This window comes from Eucalyptus grandis, chromosome 11 (genome assembly GCF_016545825.1).
Source record: "Eucalyptus grandis isolate ANBG69807.140 chromosome 11, ASM1654582v1, whole genome shotgun sequence".
Taxonomy (NCBI): domain Eukaryota; kingdom Viridiplantae; phylum Streptophyta; class Magnoliopsida; order Myrtales; family Myrtaceae; genus Eucalyptus; species Eucalyptus grandis.
Window position 1 is genome coordinate 11,207,970 of NC_052622.1, and position 20,078 is coordinate 11,228,047.

Here is a 20,078-nt window from a genome sequence, read left to right on the forward strand (position 1 = left end):
CTAATGTAAGTATGATGAGGGAGGACTCTCGGCCATTGAAGAGACAGAGACTAAGGAGTCTGCCGGAGATGGAAAATGGGTTATTCATGCAAGGATATGTAAGGTGCGTTTGATTCAATTCTCCTAAGGAATTTTCAGCCTTCAAAGGTTTTTGGAGAAATGTTGGAGTGTTTGATAAATATCCTAAAATAGCTTTCGGGATATTGAAGAAATGTTGGAGCGATTGATAAACATTCTAAAATAGTTGAAAACCAAACGCTATTCTCACTAGCCATTCGAAGTGGCATTTGTAGAATGATGAAATTAGAATTAATATATCTTTTCCTTACAAAACTACCCTTACTAAATCTTTGGTTTTTCGATTTTGCCCCTCACAACTGTTCATCTTCTTAATGCAAAGGGGGCCAGCTTGTTAATGCAAGGGCGGCCAGCAAAGGGCCAGCAAAGGGCTGGTGGACACTTGAGCAGGTGACCCTCATGACACCTAAGTGAGGGCTGCTTTAGTTGTGCTTGCCTAGGCAAGGGTTGCGAAGGTCACCTAAGTTAAGATTTAGGGACCTCAATTAACGACTGAATTGGGTTCTTTAATTAAAAAATAAAATATATATATGTAAAATATCCCAAAGTCTATCTTCTCGCCTTCTTTTAATTTTCCTAATGAAGCGTACGTTGCACCTAGTTGCCATTTGGGAACAGACGTGCGCAGGAGAATATAAGTAGGTTTTCTTCCTCATCCTCGAGCGCCGCTGAATTTCGTTAAAAGCAAAAAATTAAAAAAGAAATAGGAAAATAAAATAAAATAACCACGTACGGTCAGAATTGCCATCGGAAGTAAGGGCAAAAGCGTCCTTCCGAGCACTCAACCTGCCCCGGCCCCCCTCAAAACCATTTGCTCCCCGGAATGCAAACCGAAAAAACTTTGGGCTCCGCCTCTTGGTTTCGTCGCCGCCGGATTAAGCCGTCCCCTATAAAAGAGCTCCCTGCCCGCTCTCTTCTTCTCCATCCAATCATCACTTGACTTCAAACGCACACCATCAGAAGCACAGGGATCGAACGGAATCAAAGTCTGAAGATGAGCTCGACGAGCAGAACGTGGGTCGTGGCGGCCAGCGTCGCCGCCGTGGAGGCCCTGAAGGACCAAGGCTTCTGCCGGTGGAACTACGCCCTCCGGTCGATCCACCAGCGCGCCAAGAACCGGGCCGCGTCCTCGTTTTCCCAGGCCAACAGCAGCAAAAAGCAATCTCCTCGGTCGTCGACCGTGGCGGCCTCGAGGAGGCTGGCGGGAGAAGCGGAGGCGAGGCGGTCGGAGGAGTCGATGCGGCAGGTCCTGTACTTGAGCACTTGGGGTCCCAACTAAGGTTGTCTGAATATGTAGTAGATTAGATCGAGAAGGGAAATCGAAGCTCGTTGCTGAGAATGATGTAACTTGTAAATACATATGCTGAAATTACAGCAAGGCATCATATATATTACGTGGAAGGGGACTTCCCCATTTGCACTCTGGCTTTATTCATTCGTTCCCGACTCAGTGGTAATTGATCCACGGCTTTGATTAACCCAGTTCGTCTCTGCACAAACCGGACTAAATTTGATTTTTTTTGGTCGAAGCATAAAATTGATTTGAACCATATACAAAATTGTGATTTTTTTTTTGTTGGTCGAAACAAGCTAATTTCATTTCTTTAAGTAATTCCACCATCGTAAATTAAGTGGGCCTCTGAACAGATCAGGTCTCATAACATTTTTGGCGCTTATATCACGGGGGAACAATTCTCGCCCTAATTTTGAATGGAACCATTGAATCAAGCAATAAATTATACATTATGACCATATTTATCTCGCCTTCCCCTTCTCTTTTTATAGTTGTCAATTTCCTTCACGGTTTCATTTTCGTTTCCTAATGTGCTGTTGTCCTGTCGTTTTTCTTTTTCCCATCAGAAAAGATGATTTTTGTTGTTGTTTTCATCCAAATATTGCGTCAAGACATTTTTTCTTTATTCGTGTTATCATGTGAACTAGTTATAAAATCATGCTGAATATATAATGGCACACATAAAATTTTCACTAAATTGATGTTGGCGTAAAAGCTTGTTTCATTTAAATGATATTCTGGGAAAAAAGGGGGAATCAAATTTAAATGCCAATGCATATATATATTGCACAATCTTGTAATCTTTTCAGTTAAATATATTGCACCATTCAATCCCAAGTTATGTAGCAACCCAAGCATGTATTTATTGTTACATTTTCTCAAGCGAGCTTGCGTGATTTTTCACATGAACTTGATTTTAGACAAAGTTGATTAAATTCTTGTTGAGATTAAGTGTGTATTTGCTAGAAGCTACCACACATAGAAGTTAATAAAAAAATCATTGATTGTATGTTAAATCTTTGACATTTCAATCATTAGAATTGCCTCAATGACTATCATTCTCACACGGTAATGGAGAGTGGGGTTTATGGGCTTCCTAGGTGGTTAGAGTTGGGGCTGGCCCCAGCTCCCAAAAAAAAAAAAAAAACAAAAAAAAAAAGCTCCACAGGATCAAAAAAAAAAAAAATTCACGATATATCAAAATTCTCTGATTCTACATTTAAATCAAATGAGAATTTTCTGGCAAATTTGTCGTGTCATGCAATATTAAAGATACTTGACATAATTATTAATATGCGTTTTTAAATGGTTAAACTCATTTGAAAAACAAAGTAAAGATTGAAATACCTGAGAGAGAAAATAAAATAGACGGAGAAGATGATAGTATGATTGGAATTGACAGATTCAAAGTAAAAAGTGCAATCGTGCTCTCATGCATGAGGTCAGTAGAAAAGTCAACTAGGAGAGTGGTTAATAAATGAAATCAGACTCTTTGTTTTAAAAAAAAAAAACATATATTTATAGAAGCACGCCTTTATAATCCAACACTTATAGTGGTCAATGGATTAATCAAGAAAAAGACACATGCTGGAGGTAATTTCCACCCTGTTTTGAATGGAAAGTAGTAATTTTTTTGAGTGTTACTTTTATTTCGTTGAGTATTAGTTTGATCGTTTCAAATTAAAAGGTGCATTCCCATGAAAACTGGATGGGAAATTATCTCACCCTAAATCATTTCATATGAAATTAAGGGTACATTTATTTTATGAAGAATAAATGATTTGAAAAGTGTTTTCGTATTGTTTATAATAATAAATTAACGAAAAATAGCTGTCGGCAGTGACAGGGATGCAAACGACATCGTCACAAGAGCGCAAAAACACCAGAGGCGAAAGACCAGATCAGAAGTAGCTTGGGACTCCAAAACTTGGGGCGTGGTCGGATTTTAAAATTCAGAAAACCGGGGGCTCCTTGCACGATCCAACTCCAAGTGGGGCGCTCAGGTTACGGTCACACATCTGTCGCTACTTGCTCCTTGGCCCACTGCCCCTTGTTTTTTCCGAACTCGTTTCGGCCTCTTGCGCCACCCCATTCATGCATCTAGTACATGCGCTGCGCTGTCTATTCTCATCTCATCTTATCTTCTACATCAATATATAAGAACCCCTCCCATCTCCTCAAACGCAGCACCAGTGTGTTATCAGTGATCACTCAGTAATCCCAAAAGAAGAGCAAGGGAGAAAGATGTGCACGTCGAGAAGAGCTTGGGCGGTGGCATCGGCCGTGGGAGCCGTGGAGGCGCTTAAGGACCAGGGCTTCTGCCGGTGGAACTACACCCTCCGGTCGCTGCACCAGCAAGCCAGGAACCAAGTTCGGTCCTTGTACCAGGCCCAGAGGAGGCTGCCCCTGATGTCCAGCGCGCCGGACGATAAGTTGAAGCAGGCCGAGGAGTCCCTGCGGAAAGTCATGTTCTTGAGCTGCTGGGCTCCTAACTGATGAAGATTTTGCGGCAATTTCCCCCTTTTTTTCTGGATCGTATGGAGTCGAAATGACTGTAAAGTTGTATAAAGCAGCCCGCAGCTGCGCCCGAAATTAATTAGCAATGAAATTTTTGTTCATGCCTTGTGCATCCAACTGCTTTTCGATTACTGTCCGCGCCAATCATTATGGGAAGAAGCTAATTTCCAGGACTTGTTAATCGCATGAAAGAGTGACTTGATCACAGTTTTTTCCTGGTGGCACCCCATTTTCAACGCACGTTTTTCCTAGAGTTGCTGTTCAATGTAGGATCGCAGTTTCACCAGTCCATCTAAACTTCGCACACTTCATGCTCGGATGTGTACCCGCGAAGCAGTTTGTGATCGCTCTCCGATTATCTGAAGCCGGATCGCCTCGGCACATGTTGATTTTTCGTCAATTTCTCTAGCACGCATAGGTCGATTTTGTCCAAGATTCCCATAATACGTCATCATCAGTTTTGAAGTAATGATTTCACGAATTTGTCGTCATCCATCGACCGCGTTTTGAGATATAGTTGGCAAGTCGCTTTGCTCAAAGGTTGGTGATCAAAGTGCTAATTCAATTGGGTTGACAAATGAAGAAATGGGCCATATCATCCCCCACTCTTCACATATTAGAGACCTTTCATTGGGTCGACAAATGAAGAAATGGGCCATATCATCCTCCATCTCTTCACATATTTGAGCGATAGATACATGGACATTATCTATTTGCAAATCGACTCAAAATAAAGATGGGCGATGCCCATATTTGTAACCCAAACCCAATCTAACAAAATTCTTCAACATCAAATACACCTTGCATGAGGTATCACCAATTAAAGATGGTAGATATTTCAAAATAGAGAAATTCCTCCAACAAATTACGTAATTATTTCTTATTAAACCATCTTCATTTCATTTCATCAAAGCACAGTCTATTGTAAACCATAAATTCTTGAAAAAGTGGGTCTTACGACAATTTATAATTATTATGACTTGATTTTTTATGGTTTATAATTAATTGTTATTCTTACAATACATTAAAAATTGTCACGCAATCATTTCTTGTTATAAACCATGTCATTGGATTTCCAAAGAGGAGCGTACTAAGTATAAAAGATTATAGGCGAAACCCTAATCGAGGAAGACGAAAGCCAATGACTACGTAAAGCAATTCTTTAGATTTTCTCAGCATTGCTGCTGATGAAAGAACGGAGGCCCCATTGGCTGTAGCAAAGAGCGGGTGGTGATGGTGGTGGTGGTGGTGGTGGGCATCCAATCTCATTTTTCCTGTTTTAGCACCGCGAAAAAAGGAACAAATTCGAGAATCATTGCACATCATCATTTCATGGCGTGCTCGTTTGTAGTATTTCAATGTAGGATTTGCCTTTATCCATTCTTTTCAAGCACAAGCATTCGATCCCAGCAGCCCCACCACCACCTCCTCCAAAGCCGAGAGCATCGAAAGCACCGCACCAGGTCGACGTCGGCCGATCGTAGATCCTCGAACCATCGGTCCATCTCGCCGAGCATACTCTCCACCGCTGTTTAAACCGAAGATGCCTTACGTACGTACTCCAGAGATGGAGTTCGTATCGAAAACCTCACGTCCCGTGGCCAGCCTAGAAAAGCCATGAATTAAGCGAAGTGGAAAGAAAGAAGCAGGTGTCACTGACTCATTTTGACCGCACGAAAGCGAACAGCTGCGAGACATGGGTTCGGCAGACCGGCACGTCTTTCTTGGTACAGCGAAAACAACGTCAGATACAGCCTCAGGAAAAGCATATGCGCGCTCATGATTGAGCCGTTCCGTGTCGACTCACCACCCGCCTCTTCTCGAAACGAAGTCTTTCGGGTTCGCCATATATCTTCGGCTCCAGAATACACGCCCCCCGCGAATCTATCTCCGCTCGCGTGCGAAGAGATCTGCCCCGCTTTCTCCTCCGGCGACACCCGCGTGCTGCCGGCGACCGATGGCCCTCGATCACGAGAGAGCGGAGGGCGACCACAAGAAGCTGTGGTCGCACCTGAAGATGCCGTTTTGGCAGTCGACCGCGTCGTCGCCGTCGCCCGGGACCTCGTCGTCGGCTTCTGTGCCGTCGTTTCAGCAGAACCAGAGCGTCCACCCCGATCACCACCAGCTCGGTGATCATCACTCTGCCAGCGGGGTGGCTGCAATGGCGAAGTCTCTGCTTCCCGCCAGGCGAAGGCTCCGTCTTGATCCTCCGAACAAGCTCTTTTTCCAACGTAACTCTCTCTCTCTCTCTCTCTCTCTCTCTTTCTCTCTCTCCCCCATGTAACATTGCAAAGATCTTTGTTTTTTGCTTAATTTTGCGTTCGCTGGTTGTGCCGGTCCTGTACCAGTCCAATTAGTACGTGAAAATCATGCCTCTGTTTCGGCTATGACGTGATTTTGGTTCTTCTCCGAGACGGGTCTCTAGCTCGAATTGTTTCTTGCCTTGTATTTCACTGAATTTCCTTATTGTTTAGTCAAAGGGGTGTTGTTCATTTTCATGCTACAGGTGAGATTGCTTCTTTGCTTGGTGGGCTTTGAGCTCTCTCTCTCTCTCTCTCTCTCTCTCACTCACTCACTCATAGCTGGACGTGTTCCCTTATTCTATTACATTGTCAGTATTTGAAATTTCGGAATAATTGGTTGGTGTCCCCGTCACTCTTTGCTGATATTTCCCAATAATTGTATCATACAATTTTATCGGGAAAAAAGGGTCTAATTATTAAAGATACGTTCGTTGTATTGCATGATGTGGCATTTGGTTTGGTGATGCTTCTGTTCCCAAATAATGTTCTTTCCTTTGTTTCTCTGTTCTTCATCAGGGCATGTTCTTCTTGAGTTCTTTTTTGCTGCCCTGTCTTCAAAATAGTTGGTGCTGAAGTTCCTAAGTTTGTCCGTAGATAGCATAATGGTCAATTTGGTCTCTCGGATTGGAAGTATTTAAGCCTTTTTGAGTAATTCTATGCTATCTAAAGGCATTGCTTGCTGATCATGTCTGACAATGCAATATGAAGTTGCCTATGAATTTAAGTTAATTGCGAGTTGTTTAGATGTTTCTATTAATTAATTGTTTTATTTATTTTTCAACTCGAAGATGAACCTGGTAAGCAGGTTAGGAGTGCCATCGAGATCAAGAACGTGTCCAAGACTCATGTAGCATTCAAGGTAAGAAGGCGACATTTGCATACTGGAAATGGAAAAGAAATGTATGAGAGCATCTTTGAAGAAGTTGAAAGTTTCTGTCATTTACTTGCTGAATCTTTTAGCTTGATGAGAGTCTGGCTTTCTAAATTTAACTTGCATAAGCAGGGCTCTTTCGTCTTTGCGAATGTCCTGTGGGCTTTCAGTGTTGCACTGTTCAGTATTTGAAGTAGCTTGAACATGTAATTGACAAGTTTTGACTCTTTCTTTTACCTTTTTCAGTTCCAAACAACTGCCCCCAAGAGTTGCTACATGCGGCCTCCAGGGAGTGTACTCGCTCCCGGAGAGAATCTCATTGCAACAGGTAAACTTAACTATTGTGTCTTACCTCATCAGTGACGTCAAGAAAATCAGAAGTTCATTGTATTCTTACTTTGACCAGCATGTCTCTAGCGCTTTATGCACAATACCCCAATGGAAGTTGTTCAGTTCTTGTTTCAAACTATTGACTGATGCAGTGTTCAAATTCGTGGAGCCCCCCGAGAATGATGACAAACCAGCTATCTTGAAGAGCCTTGTTAAGTTCAAAATCATGAGCTTAAAAGTAAATGGGCAAATGGACTATGTCCCCGAATTGGTATGCATTACAGGCCTTCATTCCCTTTCATGTTCGTTCAAATACATCTAGAAGTGAATACGTATCTGATGGATGAAATGCTGTGATCTTTCTGAAAAACACATTATGTTTTTTACCCGTTTCTATTCTTGTTGGGGTGGCCAAATGGTCGCAATAGCATCCTAATTGGATTACATGTCGTAATTAAAATACCAGCATGAATGGTTGAGCAAAATGCTTGCCTGAATCTAATGAACTCCTCAAAAATTAGACCGGTTTGGCTTTTGAACTTGTTCTTCTGTCACAATTTTATGCAGTTTGATGAACAGAGGGATCAAGTGACGGTTGAGAAAATTTTACGGGTGGTTTTCCTCGATCCAAAGCAACCAAGTCATGTGAGTATCTTCAACTCTCCCTTGACATTCGTCTTCCTTGCTTGCTCTGCCTAGTCATCAGGATAGGATTATAACAAATGCATGACAACAAAGGATGTGTTTTTACTAATTTCTTATCAATAATGTGGCTTCTCTTCCTTGTGAAGTTGCTGGAAAAACTAAAGCGGCAACTGGCCCAAGCCGAAGCCGCACTCGAGACACAGAAGAAACCTGTAGAAGAGCCCGGTACTGGCCCTGTCAAGGAAGGAGTCATAGATGAATGGGTGAGTCATTGCTAATTTATTTACCGATTCGATCCTAAAGCCGGGTTCGGTATATGTTGGTCCTGTATATATTCTTGACACTCACACGATAACCCTTTCAACTCTGCAGAAGGAAAGAAGAGAAAGGTACCTGGCACAGCAGCATCTTGAAGGTGTCGATTCGGTTCAAATGGATTGATTCTAAGCTTGCGACTTCTTCACGAGGAGACCAAAGTGCCGACGTGCCGTCTCACAGATCTTCTGGCAACGTGAAACCAATGAAAAGTGACTGATAGCAGTAGTTCGGCAGTGAAAAAGTTTGAATTTGTAGTGAGATTAGATGAAGCGGGTTTTGCGGTTGAACCAATACAGTGCAGGCACCAATGTTTCCCTTTGGTCATGCTTGAATTTGAATGCAGATTGTATCTAAGTTGTGATGCAAAAACCAAACTGTATCAACAGATTAAACTACTAGACTGCAATTGGAGTTGGCAAGTCAATCCTTGACCGGCTAGAAGTTTAAACTAATGACTTATGGATAAATTTGTTAGATCAATGGAAGATGAACAAATAATTGTTATAGAACCAAAAGAATTTAGTATCGTTCAAGAAGTTCTCGGTTGCTTAGCTGAAAAAAAAAAAAAAAATGAAGAATAATGTTGTACCAATTTGATGATGCCCATGCGATTTTATAAGACGGCTGCGTTAAATCCACTCCTATTTTAATTATATGTACATTTTAAGAAATGAAAATGACTGAAAGACCACACTAAATCCACTCCTAATTCCGCACTTGCCGCTTTCGAAGCTTAGGCCGCCGTGGCAGTACAATCAATCGTTTTAAGGAAATACTTTTTAAATATTATCATTTTCTATGAAACAACTGAAGGTCCAGACTCTTCTTTCTTTTATTTATCTTCTGTTTTACTTTATAAGAATAATTGCGAGGGCAGATCTTATCCTGGAAGATGCTCATGACATTGACAATTTGGCATTGAGTATTGAATGTAAAAGGACGCTGATTAGTCCTTTTTCGTTAGGTCCCTATCTATGATAAGGATAGGCAAGATTTACTTTTCAATTAGATTTTATCAGGTTTATTTATAGGGGCAGATGAAATCATATCTACTTTATTATGCTCTAAAAAAAACCCAAGTGTCCTTTGTTCACTAAATAATTAGGTCGGTCCACATAGAGATAATTAAAAAATTAAATGACTTTTTGGAGGATTGGCAACTAGTCTCTTTCTTTATTCCATTCTATAATATATGAATTTCCCGTCGTTTAATGTGTGTAATCATACCCATTCCACTACATAATGGGAATTTACTGTTTGCCCTCAAATTTTTAGGGTGGTTGCAAGCTGCCTGATGTTCTCAAATTGATATTAATGTCTCTCATTATGTTTCAAAAGAATTTTCAACATGCCTCTTATCTCATGAAACAACATTAAAAAAGGAACCAAAAAAGACTACACTGTAATGTAGTTAAAAACGGGTCATTTATATTTTACTTATTTTTACACTTTACTTTCTAAACAAACATATTCCAAATATAAATTTCCGGAATGCGCACACTCAACGATCAATGTAACTAAAGTGGGTCATTTATATTTTTGTTATTTTTAGATTTTACTTTCTAAACAAACATTTTCCAAATATAGATTTCCTTATTGTACACTAAACAATCATCTGCATCTATGTCTCTTATATTCTTGGGAGACTTAGCATTGCATCATTTTTACTCTATTGCATATTTATATCAAGCATTCATAAAGCATGACACTATAAATAATTAAAAAGTACGTACATAAATATGTCTAAGGGCGAATTAAGTAACTAGTTATCCAATTATAATCACTACCTTGCTTAACCAAAGTCTCACAGTACCATTCACAAGAAATCTGGGGGATAATGGGATAAGAAGAAGATTAGGCCCCATTTCTCGGATTTAAAATAAAGTGACGAACGAATATAATCCTTGCAATCCTGCTATGAAGCCATGAGTCTTCTTTTTGTTAGAATCTTTAACGCTTGCAAATAATCTAAGTCCTTATTGGTGAAAGAGAAACATATTGAGTCCTTAATTACATTGTCTTTCTTTTTAAAATGAGCAGAGCACAAATGCAATAATCCGAATCAAATAAAAAAATCAGCAAAATAAAGAAAAGAAAAATCAATTTCCTTCCCTCCCCTTTTTAATTTCATGCTTTTTATTAAATTTTTCTGTCAATGTCCCTTCGCTAAAAATCAAATTTTGCTCTTGCGTCCTGTCCCTCTCTCTCTCTCACTCTGCCTTTTTTTTGTTTTTTGTTTTTTTTTTAACGTTGGATAGGTCGTCTCGCGAAGAAGTAGGAGCTGCACCGTAGGGCGCCACGTCGGCAACGACCCACGTGAAGGCGATAGGGATGGGGGCTCCTCGCCCTCCCACGTGTCCCTGTCGAGGGGGGAAGGTCCGCATTCGGAATCTAGCCTAGGGACAAAACTGGAAATGCAGGTCTAGTGGGGGTGGGGGTGGGGCCCACGCGGGAAGGGAAACTTGTCACGCGCTGAGTTGGGGAACAGAGGGATGAGTCATGTCATGTCCTTTCGGATAAGCCACCACCTGTCCCCCGCTTTTTCTTTTCCTCTCGCGCACTTTTCTTTTTAATCATTATTATTACTATTATTTTAATCTCGAACCCACGAGATGGTACGCGATAAAGTAGCGATATTTTACTGAGAAAAAAAAAAGTAGCGATATTTTACATTCTAGACCTTCCGCCTTTCGTGAAGATGAGAACACCTCTTCTGAGTCTGATTCGATGGCTAAGAAGCGAGTAGGTGGGTAATTTGTTTTGTTTGCTTCGAGAAAAATTAGGCATAATTTGAAAAATATGTTTTCAAGGGTTTATTATTATAAATTTTTAAATTAATACATTTACGATAAATTTATTTCAAATTAATTTTTTGACTATCAAAAATTTCAAATTAGTATATCTATGATAAATTTACTTTACGTTAATATTCATTAAGTTTTACTGTTAAATTGTCAAGTTGAATAACACATGACGGTTGATGGCCATATCAATATAGAATTATATTTCGTTGTCATAGATATACCATTTTATAATTTTTCGTAATATTGATCCACTTCAAATGGAAATAACGAAAAGTAAATTTAATATAAATGCACCAGTTTTGGTTTTTAATGAAAAATCATTTTTGAGTAGATTTATCACTAATATACTAATTTAGATGTATTTCATGGTATAAATTCTTTTTTTTAAATATCACTTGTGAAAATGGATGGATGAAATTTTGGTCATCTTCTACTAAAATGTTTTATGCATAAATTGTTGTCAATAATAAAAATATACATAAATTATTGTCAATAATAAAAATATTTTTATTGATTAATTATTTCGATCAATTTTAAAAACATGGTTGTCGATCATTTTCAGTAGGGGTGAGCATTGGTTTAGGGTCAACCTTGGACCGGTCCAAGTGCAATTCTTAGGAAGATTGGGTCGGTTCTTAGTCTTAGGATTCTTGGTCCAGGATTGTGCGGATTGATCATGGTCCAGGAGTTTAGGGTCGATCCAACCTTATATAAATTATATCTAAATATTATTTATAATTTTTTATATGGAGAAAACCTTATAATAAACGATGTCAATAACATTAAAAGTTTTTAATGAGGAATTCAACTAATTTTATATTATTATCTAATAACTTAGATTTTTAATGTCTTTTACGGCATCACTAGTTAAAATTTATGAATGAGGAAAATGTTTTTGTGAGGAGTTATCATGGCGTCTAAAATGGCATAAACAACTCCTCATAGCATGCTCTTATAGTATTCATTTTCTTCTGCCTTATTTGTCATCTTAATTTTCAATTTGCCAAAATCAAAAGAAATAACTTCTCCACTCGCCACTCGACACTCGCCTCAATCGCTTTGGGTCACATGTGTCACTCACCGCTTGATACTCCCTACTCAACACTTGTTGCTCACTCTCCTCGCTTGACAATCGATACTCACTCTGTTCGATATTCACCCCACTCGACTCTTACCGCTTTTCTTTCTTAGCTAACTTCGCTCGTCATCAAATTCATTAGGTCGATCCAATTCTCAGTTGTTCTTTTAAGGAGTACAAAAAATGAAATAAAAAATTATTAATTGATTTCATGTTGACCCTAGAACCGTACTAAATTCATTAAGTTAGTTCAGTCTTCAATCGTTTTTTTAAAGAGTACAAAAAAATAAAATAAAAATTATCGGTGGGTCTCGAGTTAACCCTAGAACCAGACCGAACTTACCGGGTCGATCCTCGATCCCAAAAATTGAGGACTAATATTGTATGGATTGGTCTTAGGATTAGGGAATGGATCAGCCAAATCTGGACTAGATCACCCCTAATTTTCAGCGAACAACAGGCCTTGAAAAAATACCCTTAATTACAAAAATAACTCAAAAATCGAGGCTTCCGACCAAAAATAATATTCTCAATGGAGGCCGTGGGGCATTCTTCTTCCAATTGAACCGGGGCACGATATATCGAATTTCTCCCCCGAAATTCTCGTTTTGGACGCTAGCGAACATTATTGCTCGCATCCAGATAAACATCGGAAAATGACAAAACCGCCCTCGGCCCTCTCCCCATCTCCGGTTTCCGGTATCCCGGAAACCACTCTGCTCCCTTCCCTTCTATAAGTAAACTCATCCCCTCGCTTCACTTCCATCTCCAACTCAACCCAAACCGACGCAACGCGATCGAGAGAAAATCCGTCATCACTCGCCACCACCCACTTGCGAGAACCAGCCTTTGCTTCGTATCCAACCTCTGAATTTCACAGGAGACCCATAAAGATCCCACCTTTTCTCTCAGAAGGAAGCAGCAGCAGCAGCAGCGGAAGAAGAAGAAGAAGATGAGTTACTTGAACAGGGCGTGGGTGGCGGTCGGCGTGGCGGCGGTGCAGGGCCACTCGGACCAGGGCATGCGGCTGAAGTACGGCGTGAAATCGATCCACCAGGGGAAGAGGAGGCTCTTCTCCGGGGTCGAGGCGGCGGACGTCCGACCCCTCGCCGGGGCCGTCGGGTCGGAGCTCGACGGGGCGGCCGCGAGGGGCGGCCCCGACGGGGACGAGAGGCGGCGGCAGGCGGACGAGTCGCTGCGGAACGTCATGTACCTGAACTGCTGGGGCCAGAGCTGAAGCTTGTCGAAATTTCTCGCGGAAGCGAACTGATACCGTTTATGGAGATGCCATGATGAACAGAGAAGCCCCCCGAGGATGATGGGACCGAAGCGGGGGAGGCTCTGAGTTGACCCGGGGGTTGACCGGGTTTGAGTGGTGGGGATGTTTGGTAGATGATGAGCCGATGAAACATTCGGACTTTGGTGGGGTGTGGGAAGGGGAAGAAAGATTAGATTTTACATAACCAAGTGGAGGGTTGTGAATTTGTGGTTTGTATATATCTTGAGAAATGAAAAGTTAAAAAAAGAAGAAGAGACTCTTTGGGGTTCAATATATCTGTGATTTGCTCTCTGTTTTTGCTTGCTTTTTGGAGTGTTTGTTACCTGGGATCGTTTACATGCTCCGACCTAATGTTTCTGAGGAGAGCTATGACGGTCGAGAGCAAAACAGGACGAAGGGGAGCAGATCTGAGTAACGAGCAATCTTGTATAGGGTTAAAACTTTATTGATCAGCAACACATGAAAGCCAGGAGATGCTGTCGATCCTCCAGTATTATTGGAAAGAATCTCTCAAGTTAATGGTCTCGTACGTATGGCACTGAGATGCTATCTAGAACAATTCATGAAGGGTGCCATGGAGTGATTTGAGAGCTTTTGAATTGAGCCCAGGACATTCGGGGTGCTCTGTTTTTCTTATTTTCGACAGCCAAGGGTGCGCTAATGATAATCCTTCTTTTTTCTCTGAAACTAATGTTTGGCATTTTTCTATTTTAATCCTTTGACTAGTTTAATGATACGGATTCCTCAAATAGAAATTCACCTTTGTAAAAAATTATTCCTCTCATGCTTTTTTCTATTTACTGTACTTAACTCTTTTATGAGATAAAACATTCCTGAATTAAAAGTGTCTGTGGGAAAATCATACAGGCAAGTGTTGTAAGATTTTTACATTTTCAAAAATAATGGGGTAGAAATTTTTTATTCTTTATTTATGTTTCAAACATATTTTTGAGCTTAAAATTCATCTCAGAAATGAAAAATGAAATTACTTTACCTAATAAAATTTATATTCTAAACTCATTTTCGAAAATAGAAAAATAAAATAATAGTTGCTCTCATGCCCATGAATCGGAGAATGGGCTACAGAAGCCTTATTTTCCCTTTAAAATCAATTGTTATATTCATTCTTTTCATATTTCTGCTAACAAATTCTAACCATAAATTATTGCGAGAGATGTTTATACAGCACACTTCGTCTCTCTCATGTCTCCTTTTGCACCAAAATATGATTATTACATTCCAAGTTTTTCATTGAGACCGTTTTTCGGAAACTTGTCTTGTATTTGCTTCGTCGGCTACTTAGCCGTATTATATATTATGGCCATGACTGTCATGTTGTTGTTGTGTCTTTGATAAATTTTCATTGGAATAATTTTTTGTTCGACATTTCATTAACTCGATTTTTGCACTTGCAGATGATAAGGAATTCGTTATTTTGAATTCATCAAATTGTGATTTTTTTTTTTGAAAATCTTGGTAAAGCATGAGTTTTTAGCGGGGTATTCCATTAACTTGATATTTGCATCTACGAAAAACCAATGATCTGATATTTTCAATTCTTTAAATTGGCGAAAATTTTGAAAAATCATATTCATGTGGTTAATTAGCACGGCCTATTTTTGTTATAAACTCGAGTTCATTTCATTTTTTTTAGGATAATTAGTTTCCACATAGACGTTTTCTAATGGCTTTTATGATATGCTTTGTGGTCTTCGGTTCATTGCTAGTAACTTACCGTGCTGGAGAATGGACCATTAGACAAGGTTAAAAAAGAAAAAAAAAACTTATTTTCCCTTTAAAACCAATTGTTATACATATTGTTTGCACTTTTCTGCTAGCAAATTCTAACCATAAACTTTTATGTGTGATATTTATCCTACTTTTTGAAATCTCTCATGCGCCTTTTACACCGAGATATGTTTATGACATTCCAAATTTTTCATTGTGAACGTTTTTGGAAAACTTATCTTAGCTTCATCAGGTACTTAGCCGTATTGTAGTGTGGCCATAATCATCTTGTTGTTGTGTCTTTCACACAAATTTGGTCAAACTTTTATCAGTATAAGTTTTTTGTTTGATGTTTCATTGATTCAATTTTTGTACATAGAAAGCCTTTGAATTTATCAAATTGGGATTTTTTTTTATATTTATAAAATCTCGAACGAGCATAAGTTTTCCGTGCCTCGTTCCATTAACTTGATATTTGCATAAATGGAAAGCCACTGATCCGGTATTTTAATTTATTAAATTGACGAAAATTTTGAAAAATCATATTCACGTATAACCCTAACATGGAGATGACCTCCCCATCCTGCTCCAGTTGCTCGATCGGCCATTCAAAGTCAGCAAATCGGCTCTCCGCATGCCGGCCAAGATTGGTCGAAGTTCATCGCCATCTTGCACTGACCAATTAAGAAGCACTCACACACTCTCTGAAAGCTTTTGGAGTGTCCGCCACTAAACACACAAAAATCCGACACTTGATTAATTCTCCTAATATTTTCCAACACTCGGTTGGGAATTTCAATGCAAGCTTGAAATTTTAACACGTAATTCTAACATGCATGGAGTCAATTTTAAAATTTTTCAATAATGAAGGGTCCATATATAAATATATAAGAAAATAAAAATTATTAAAAATAATAAATAGGGGAAAAAAAGCCTACGATTCTTTTTTTTTTTTTTTTCCGACTCTCACTTCTTATGACACATAATTCATCTCCAAATTTAATTTTTCTCTTCTCTTGCAAAATGCTCTGATGTGCAAGTTTAAAATGTAAATTACTTGTTTTTTTCCCTTCAAGTTTGATGAATTATTGGTAAAAAGTTGATTTTGTCAAATTGAAATAATGAATGATATTAACAAATAGTGAATTGATGTTTTTAATGTAAATTCATTCTAAACTCTTTTTATTATTTATTTTTTATGAATTTGAATCAAATTAATTTAATTAAAATAATTATAAAAATTATAATTTATCATGTATATATAAATACAACGTATCACAATATATCGGAATTCTTTTTTTTTTTTTATAGAAATAACGTGTCAGCGTGTCGTATTGTGTCGTGTCGCGTGTCACATGTTGATATTGATTTTATTTAGTTAACTGGTTCAAATTGCATTGTAGAACGAGCACTTAGCTTCTAAGTCTCCCTTATTTGGGGATAACGACGCCACCGATAAGTATGAACTCCAGAGCTATCCGGATTTCATAGGTGGTGATGCATGGCCTATTTTCATTATAAACCCTTGTTCTTTTGACTTTTCTTAGAATAACCGTGTTTCCACGGAATGTTTTCTAGTAGCTCTTATGATGCATCCCTACTTCATTCCTAGTAACTTATCGCTGGGATCACCGTACGAAAGAAAAAACCCTTGTTTTCTATTTAAGACCGATGACCATATTTATACTCATTCGTGGGATGATTTAATTCTTCCCGAAGAGATGAAACAGGATAGGCGACAGCATTGCAAAGAGAATAAAACTGACTGACGGGTCATCGAATCATCGAATGCAGTTTTGGAAAGGGCCCTTTATAGCCGTCCTCTTCTTTTAACCGTATAACGACGCTCTTGCAACCATTTTCGTCTTTTTCCCATATTAGACCTGGAGTTTGCTTCGAAATGCGCTGGTGCTACCTAGATTTGGGGGGCAATCAACGTTGATAGAACAGTAAACCCAAGCCTACAAATTTTGATGAAGTAAGAGAACAGCGAGAAGAGGAAGAGAGACGAGGGCGGGAAGGCATGGAGGGGCACAAAGAAACAGAGATGGTCGGACATGATATGGAGAATGCCATTCATTCTGATTCATCAGAACACGAAACCCTTCCACCTTGCCTCCCCCAAAAACCAAAAGGAGGGTGGAGAGCCATATTTTACATTCTAGGTAATGTTCAAGAGCGTTTGCACATTTTACGATTGGTAAATCATCAGCATGCTATAGGATTATGGGAATGGTTTCTTGAATGCGATCCTGATACTCTTCTTGTTGTGGTTGGTCTTGGTTTGGTGATGTAGGGAATGAGTCTTTTGAGAGGCTGGCTGCGATGAGCTTGCAGATGAACCTGCCAGTGTATTTGAAGACAAAGTACAACTTGTATGGAGTGTTCTTGATCAACGTGGTCAGTATATGGTCTGGTTGCTGCAATGTACTGCCTCTGGTTGGTGCTTTCGTTGCTGAGAAGTATCTGGGCCGGTTCCGAACTCTCCTGCTTGGCTGCACGGTTTCTTTCATGGTATATTTTCAGTCCACCAGCTTTGAAATCTCATCAAAATTAGAAGCATTAATTGTTCCTAAAAAGTTTCAGTTGCCTCGCATACTTTGAAGAACATTTTTCTGGATAAATCAATAGCTTCTGCAAGTCATGTTATATATGTTCCAATTTCATGCGGACCGAGTGCACCATATAAGTGGCCATCCAATCCTGACCTACCTAACTACTTTGCTTTCCCAGGGAATGGGGATGATGACATTAACTGCATCTATACCTCAACTAAGACCCTCCCCTTGTAATTCTCAAACTGATTGCCAACAGCCAGATTCCGGTGACCTGACCTTCCTATTTGCCTCTCTTGGATTGGTTGCAATTGGTGCTGGAGCCGTCAGACCTTGTTGCATTGCCTTTGGAGCCGATCAGTTTGCAGACACCACCGAAAAAGGAAGAAAGCAGATGCAAAGCTTCTACAACTGGTGGTACTTGTCGTTCACCGCCACACTGATTGTAGCACTCTTGATCGTCATCTATGTCCAAAGCAAGATCAGTTGGGCAGTAGGTTTTGCCATACCTACCACTTGCCTTGCACTTTCTGTGTTCATCTTCTTGCTCGGCCGCAACACATATATTAAGATTAGGCCTCAAGGAAGTGTCTACTCCAACATGGCCAAAGTGATAGCGGCGGCTCTTGGTAAGCGCCATTTAACTCATGGAGATGAGCACAGGATGCCCTTTTATGATCCTCCTCTCGATGAGTCGGTGCCACAGGTCAAAAAGCTTGCTCATACGGATAGGTTTAGGTGTCTTGATAGGGGTGCTGTGATCGCTAATCCAGGTGAGTTAAACGATCAAGGAATAGCCAAGAACGGTTGGAGATTATGTAGCTTACAACAAGTGGAAATATTGAAGTCTTTGGTGGCAATTGCACCTGTATGGGTATCGGGAATTGTCTGTATGCTAGCCATGGACCAACAAAGTGTAAATGGGGTACTGCAGGTGTTTCAAATGGACCAATCAATGGGACCTCATTTTCAGGTCCCGCCAAGCTGGTTTTCCGTGTCGTCCATGATTGTTCTCGCGGTGTGGATCTTCATCTACGAGTTTGTGTTGCCGAAGGCTTCACTCAGATTCTCAGGTAAAAGATGCAAAAGGCTGACCATAGAACAGAGAATCAACATCGGCATCGTAATGGCCATTCTCTGCATGATCGTAGCTGGGGTTGTTGAGAATAGGCGGCGGTCTTTGGCCTTGCAAAAAGGATCTTTTGTTGCGCCGATAAGTGCTGCATTCCTCTTGCCACAATTTGCATTGTCAGGGTTGATAGAGGCTTTTGCAGCTATAGCAATGATGGAATTGCTCACGTCCCACGTGCCAGAGACTTTGAGGACTGTAGGTGGGGCGATTTTCTTTCTCTCATTATCGATTGCAAGCTATCTGACATCTTCTCTCGTGAGTGCCATCCATAGCCTGACCGGAATGAATGGGAAGACATCATGGATAGGCGGCCGAGACCTTAACGAGAGTAGGCTCGACTACTATTACTATGTCATTGCTGGCCTAAGTGTTGTGAACTTGGCATATTTCAATCTCTTTGCCAGGAAGTATTTGGGTGGAGTTGGGTTCGGTGGTGAGTCCAGGTAGTTCGAGAGTCCTCCAAGCATGTCTATGTAAGTGGGTAAATGGAGCTTCCCCTCGGCAATGGTTCAGTTCTCTCCTCCTCTCCTAGTAAATTTTTTACCTTTATCCCCAGCTCGTGCCCATTGGGAGCTTGCGGTGAATCATCTCCAATACATTTCATGCGCCTTTTTCCAACTCATTCACCTAGGTCAAGCCTCTCGATGACTCGTCTCGCATACCTTTTCCGTTTGAAAACGTAACTCAAATTGTGACTGTACTTCATACATCTAGAGTTCTCAATGAGCAGGAATTTGGAATGGGTAATGTGGCGGTACTTTTTAAAGTAGCTTTAATGACATCCTAATGAAGTTACCCATAAACGGTGCTTTTCACAAGAGCAATGATACCAGAATGAGTTCATGTTTTTGGTTAACAATAAAGTGAGTGGTGTATCATGATGGACAACTTGTACTGATACTTGCGAAATCGTTTGCAGCAGAATAGTCTCTGCCAGAACTTAATCAAAGGACCTTGCATATCGCAATCATTTCATTAAGGAACTTGTGTTTAGGAGAACGAGAAATTCTATCTCGAGAGTCCTCTACAAAGGGAAAAACAGAACACGTTCTTCACAATATCAAAGCAATAGGCGGGTTCTGCAGCTGTGCTACCTACACAATACTGTCAAGGATAATTATAGTAATCCCATCAAGACGTTGACTT

General features: G+C 40.1%; 4 protein-coding genes across 4 annotated transcripts; all 4 read left to right on the forward strand.

Annotated features, from left to right (window-relative positions):
- The first annotated feature begins 3,537 nt into the window (after window positions 1-3,537).
- On the forward strand, window positions 3,538-4,006 carry LOC120289504. The gene has a single exon (XM_039304500.1). It carries the CDS (start codon window positions 3,617-3,619, stop codon window positions 3,866-3,868), a length of 252 nt encoding a protein of 83 aa, XP_039160434.1. The 5' UTR covers window positions 3,538-3,616; the 3' UTR covers window positions 3,869-4,006.
- Window positions 4,007-5,282: 1,276 nt separating this feature from the next.
- On the forward strand, window positions 5,283-8,808 carry LOC104424846 (vesicle-associated protein 4-2). The gene is made up of 7 exons (XM_010037358.3): window positions 5,283-6,120; window positions 6,981-7,051; window positions 7,310-7,391; window positions 7,546-7,664; window positions 7,961-8,038; window positions 8,185-8,301; window positions 8,411-8,808. The coding sequence occupies exons 1-7, from the start codon at window positions 5,847-5,849 to the stop codon at window positions 8,477-8,479; spliced, it is 810 nt and encodes a 269-aa protein (XP_010035660.1). The 5' UTR covers window positions 5,283-5,846; the 3' UTR covers window positions 8,480-8,808.
- A 4,178-nt stretch (window positions 8,809-12,986) lies between these two features.
- Window positions 12,987-13,808, forward strand: LOC104424847. The gene has a single exon (XM_010037360.3). It carries the CDS (start codon window positions 13,191-13,193, stop codon window positions 13,473-13,475), a length of 285 nt encoding a protein of 94 aa, XP_010035662.1. The 5' UTR covers window positions 12,987-13,190; the 3' UTR covers window positions 13,476-13,808.
- A 3,431-nt stretch (window positions 13,809-17,239) lies between these two features.
- On the forward strand, window positions 17,240-20,012 carry LOC104427210 (protein NRT1/ PTR FAMILY 2.8). Its single transcript, XM_010040338.3, has 3 exons — window positions 17,240-17,410; window positions 17,542-17,759; window positions 17,979-20,012. The coding sequence occupies exons 1-3, from the start codon at window positions 17,269-17,271 to the stop codon at window positions 19,377-19,379; spliced, it is 1,761 nt and encodes a 586-aa protein (XP_010038640.2). The 5' UTR covers window positions 17,240-17,268; the 3' UTR covers window positions 19,380-20,012.
- Window positions 20,013-20,078: the final 66 nt, after the last annotated feature.